Genomic DNA, 4,767 nt, shown 5'->3' on the forward strand with positions numbered 1-4,767 from the left:
TTAGCCCACACTACGTTGAGGACCTAGCCGTACTCCAGCGGCAGTATCTCTGGCCCAGGCTGGGCTGGGGGCTGGGGAGGCAGAGCAGCGAAGGGGGGAGATGTGCGGTGGACTCTCTTCCTTTTCCTCTTCCTCCCCCTCTCGGTTCCAACTCCCAAATTGGGGGCCGGGCCAGGCAGCTCTGATTGGCTGGGGGACGGGCGGCCGGCTCCCCCTCTCCCAGGGGCCGGGTTCCTCCCCGCTCTCCAGTGGGATGGTTTAAAAAGGGCCCGGGCCACTGGTCGGAGCAGACGGGAGTTTCTCCTCGGGGTCGGAGCAGGAGGCACGCGGAGTGTGAGGCCACGCATGAGCGGACGCTAACCCCTACCCCTGCCGCAAAGAGTCTACATGTCTAGGGTCTAGACATGTTCAGCTTTGTGGACCTCCGGCTCCTGCTCCTCTTAGCGGCCACCGCCCTCCTGACGCACGGCCAAGAGGAGGGCCAAGAAGAAGACAGTAAGTCCCAAACTTTGGGGGAGTCCAAGGCTACTTGGTGTCGCCGGGTCTCGGGAGTCCGCGACTTAAACGGAGACTCGGGATGCTCCAGAGCCTCGGGGATGGGAGGGAGGGCGCTTCCTCGGCGCCCTGGGAGAGAAGGGAGCCCACCCTAGGTGGAGGGTGGAGATGAGCGCACTCAGGAGCAGGAGGGGAGGATGGAGCGCGGCGTGGTTAGCACAGGACGGAGTCCTGAGCGCGCACGGTGTAGTAGTACAACCGGAGAAAAGGGTGTCTGAGCTCGGAGTAGGGGAAAGTACGTCGAAGATGGGATGGGGGCGCCAAGCTGAGTATTTGGAGCCCAAGATGTAAAAGCTATCAGGAAGGCTGTGGGATGATTCATAAGGAAAAATTGTTTGCCCTCTCTGCAGGCTAGACAGTGTTGCTGCGGCCGCGGGAGTGCTGGGCTGAGGGGGGAGGGGGCACGGAGAGTGGGCGGGTTGGAGCTTGAGAAACTTTGGCGCGGCCTGCGCAGGGCGGGGTCCTTGCGCCCTCTGCTGATCAATACGGTGCACCGCACCTCTCCGTCCAGTGCTTCCCCGCGCTGGAGCTGGAGCGGGAAGACTTGAGTTATTGCCGAGTGCGATCCCCACCTCTAGACCTGGAAAATAGACCTGGAAAATAAACCTGGGGATGGAATAGCCTCTATCTCTAAAGGAAGTGGCCAGTCTAGGCAAACCGTTTAGTGTTGCCCGCCATCTAGTGGCTGTCTGGGTAACGCTCGCGCGGTGGGCCTGGTTAACAACTAACTTCATTACTATTTGTGGACTTCTGGGTTCTTTGGTTAAGGAGTGACCCAGAGGCACTGGCTGGCTTTGGGAAACAGGGGTTGTTCCTGAGAGAGGGCTTTTGAGATGTCTAGGCGCTGGAGGTCAGGGCGTCTCCAACTCTGGAGGTACATGTCAAATTTCTGGGCAGGACCCCACGCCAATCGGCCCTTCCCCATCCTCCAAGCCCCGCCCACGCCATCCCACCTGCCCAGGGAATGGGGCGGAATGGGGGCTGGACCTCCCATCTCTCCTCCCAGCGCCTCCTCCTGTCACCACCCAGACCACTCCCCACAAGCCTGCCCTCTTGCTGGAGCCCCTCCTGTTCTTTCTCCTCCCCCCACCCCCTCCCCCCTCTGGGCTTTTTATTTCACTTGGCCTCAGCACCAATGGGCTGAGGTTGGAGTTGGAAGCAACCCCCGCCTAAAGCTTTGTTTAAATTCCTGAGAACTGGAAAGAGTTATAGCCGCCCTGGCCAGGAGCCTCAGCGCTGTCACTGGCGCTGATGAGGAGCAGATGAACTTTTAAGGATATGGGGGAAAGAGGGGGTGAGGGGAAGAGGCGGGAAATGGAAAATCTAAATGTGTCTCTAAGACTGAGGGGACGGGCGGTAGGGTTGGGGTCCCCGGAGCCCTGAGGTGGGAGGCTCGGGCGCCGCAGACAGCCTCGCTCTTCCTCTCTTGCCTCAGTCCCACCAGTCACCTGCGTACAGAACGGCCTCAGGTACCATGACCGAGAAGTATGGAAACCCGAAGTCTGCCGGATCTGTGTCTGCGACAATGGCAACGTACTGTGCGATGACGTGATCTGCGAGGACACTAAGAACTGCCCCGGCGCCGTAGCCCCCCCGGGCGAGTGCTGCCCGGTCTGCCCCGACGGCGAGGGTAGGGCTTCGGGCCTGGGACTGGGGAGGGCTGGGCCACTCTCTCGACCTGTGCCCGGGAGACAGACCTCTGCCGCCTGGGACGCTGGAGCAAACCCTGCCTCTAACCCGCGTATCTTCTCCCCCTAGTGTCGCCTACGGACCAAGAAACCACAGGAGTCGAGGTAATAATCCTCTGCCCTCGACTTTTGCCATCCCGCCCGTGACTCCCCATGGTCCTCCTTTCTCTAACTTAGCTTATTTTATTTCTTCTCCCCCAACCCCAAAGGGACCCAAAGGAGACACCGGCCCCCGAGGCCCAAGGGTAAGCATTGGGCTCTCAGCTGTTGTGGGCTGGAGGTGCGGTGGCTCCTGGCCTGCATTCACCCTGCCCACCCTCTCCCTCTTCAGGGACCCTCAGGCCCCCCTGGCCGAGATGGCATCCCTGGCCAGCCTGGACTCCCCGGACCCCCCGGACCTCCTGGACCTCCCGGACCCCCTGGCCTCGGAGGAGTAAGTATAGAGTGCAGACACTCGAGGAAGGCCTTGTGTGCTCCTCTCCTCCCCAAACCCCTGTTGTTTTCTTTGTTTTTGTTTTTGTTTTTGTTTTTGGCAGATGGTATATTTTGTATTTTGAAATAATTGCAATCTTATAGAAAAGTTGCGAGAACAGTGCAAAGTATTCTCATATCCCCTTCACAGTTTGTCACATTTGCTTTATCAGTCTCTGTCTCTGTATACAGATAATTATCGTTATTTTTCTCTCTGCATCAGTTATTTGAGAGTAAGTTGCTGATACTTTGTCCCTTTGCTCCTAAATACTTTAGTGTGTATTTCCAGAAAACAAGCACATTCCCTTACATATCATTGCACAATGATTACATTTGGGAAATTTAACATTAATACAATATCGTATCTAATATGCAGTCCATATTCAAATTTCACCAATGTCCCAATAATGTCCTTGATAGCATTTTTTTTTTTTTTCCTTATCTGGAATCCAAATCCAATCCAGGGTCATGGACTTAATTGTCATGTCTCTCTAGTTTGCTTTCAACTGGAACATTTCCTCAGACTTTTTTTGTCTTTCATGACACCGACATTTTTTGAAGAAGCCAGTTGTTTTGTAGACTGTTCCTCAGTTTGGGTTTGTTGGATGTGTCTTCATGATTAGATTCGAGTGATGCATTTTGGCAGGACTATCTGACATGTGATGTTGTTGTCCAGCTTAGTGCATCCCATCAGGAGGCGCATGATGTCAGTTTGTCCCATTATTGGATGATGTGTTCTGCATTTCAGCTCACTCCCCGACCCCACTTTCTCATACATTCTCTCTTGTTTTTTCTAGAACTTTGCTCCCCAAATGTCTTATGGCTATGATGAGAAATCAGCTGGAGTTTCCGTGCCTGGCCCCATGGTAAGCCACCAGGGGGAGCAGAGATGACAGAAGAGCTGATGGGGATCCAGACAAGATGGGCCAGTGATGGTAAACGGAGGTGGCAGAGATAACTTAAGAGATCACGATAAAACCACCCAGTTGTCTTGCATCCTTGTCTTTCAAGGATGCAAGACAACTGGGTGGTTTCAACAGGAATCAATGGGAGAAAGCAAGACTAGACCCAGGCTGCACTTTCCCACAGAGGTATCACTGTGGCCACCCTTTCTTTTCTTTTGTAGGGTCCTTCTGGTCCTCGTGGTCTCCCTGGCCCCCCTGGTGCACCTGTGAGTATCCAGGATGTCTTCATACGCCACCTTGGGCTTTGGTCTTTTGGGCGGAGTGTTGGGATGAGGGCAGGGAACGTGCTCCAAGATCTCATGGTGAGATGAGGAAAGGTTGGCAGAGACCTGCCCTTCTAACCCCGCCCCCTCTCCTTGTCCTTCAGGGTCCCCAAGGTTTCCAAGGTCCCCCTGGTGAGCCTGGCGAGCCTGGAGCCTCAGTAAGTGTCCCCTAACTTGTACTCTGTACAAATACACACTCTTTCTACAAATATATGGATGCTCCGCCCCCATCTGGAGTCTTCCTTTCCTCCTTCTTCCAATCCCAGCCTTCCCTTTCTTGTTGCCATTATCTTGGTGATTCTAATCTTCTCTTCTCCTATCTCTTCTAGGGTCCCATGGGTCCCCGTGGTCCCCCTGGCCCCCCTGGCAAGAACGGAGACGATGTAAGTAGCCCCCATGAGAAGATATCATCTGACCCACACTGCCTCTATGAGCTGAGTCCCTATAATCTCCACCCCAATGGCCCACCATCTTCAGTGGTGGTACCCAGGAAAGGAGGTCAAGTTCTCCCTGATGCACAGGACTTCCCTTGAACAATGATGTCTACCCTTCAAGGGATGTTTCCCTATCTCCCCATCAGGAGTGACGGCTCTTCCCCTCACCCCAGCCACCATCCCCATCCCTCAGGGTGAATGACTTCCTTAATCTTAACTGCTGTCAGCACCTCAGATTTGCTCTCCATATGGCGAGACTGAAATGCTGGTGACAGAAATAAATAGGAATTCCTTTGGAGGGAATTAAAGTTCACCAAATAAAGAGTTTCATGGTAGATTTAAACTGTGCTTTAAATTTAAAGATAAAATTCTGGGCCCCTACATCTGACCC

At 54.3% G+C, this 4,767-nt stretch overlaps 1 protein-coding gene across 1 annotated transcript in view; it reads left to right on the forward strand.

Annotated features, from left to right (window-relative positions):
- Positions 1-229: 229 nt before the first annotated feature.
- Positions 230-4,767, forward strand: part of COL1A1 (collagen type I alpha 1 chain) — an 18,743-nt gene continuing 14,205 nt past the window's right edge. The window contains exons 1-9 of the mRNA XM_023533507.1: positions 230-495; positions 1,991-2,185; positions 2,314-2,348; positions 2,453-2,488; positions 2,575-2,676; positions 3,512-3,580; positions 3,841-3,885; positions 4,047-4,100; positions 4,272-4,325. Of these exons, the coding sequence (XP_023389275.1) occupies positions 405-495; positions 1,991-2,185; positions 2,314-2,348; positions 2,453-2,488; positions 2,575-2,676; positions 3,512-3,580; positions 3,841-3,885; positions 4,047-4,100; positions 4,272-4,325 (681 nt within the window). The 5' untranslated portion in view covers positions 230-404. The remainder of the gene's footprint in view (positions 496-1,990; positions 2,186-2,313; positions 2,349-2,452; positions 2,489-2,574; positions 2,677-3,511; positions 3,581-3,840; positions 3,886-4,046; positions 4,101-4,271; positions 4,326-4,767) is intronic.

Source organism: Pteropus vampyrus, unplaced genomic scaffold (assembly GCF_000151845.1).
Source record: "Pteropus vampyrus isolate Shadow unplaced genomic scaffold, Pvam_2.0 Scaffold104, whole genome shotgun sequence".
NCBI classification, from domain to species: Eukaryota; Metazoa; Chordata; class Mammalia; order Chiroptera; family Pteropodidae; genus Pteropus; species Pteropus vampyrus.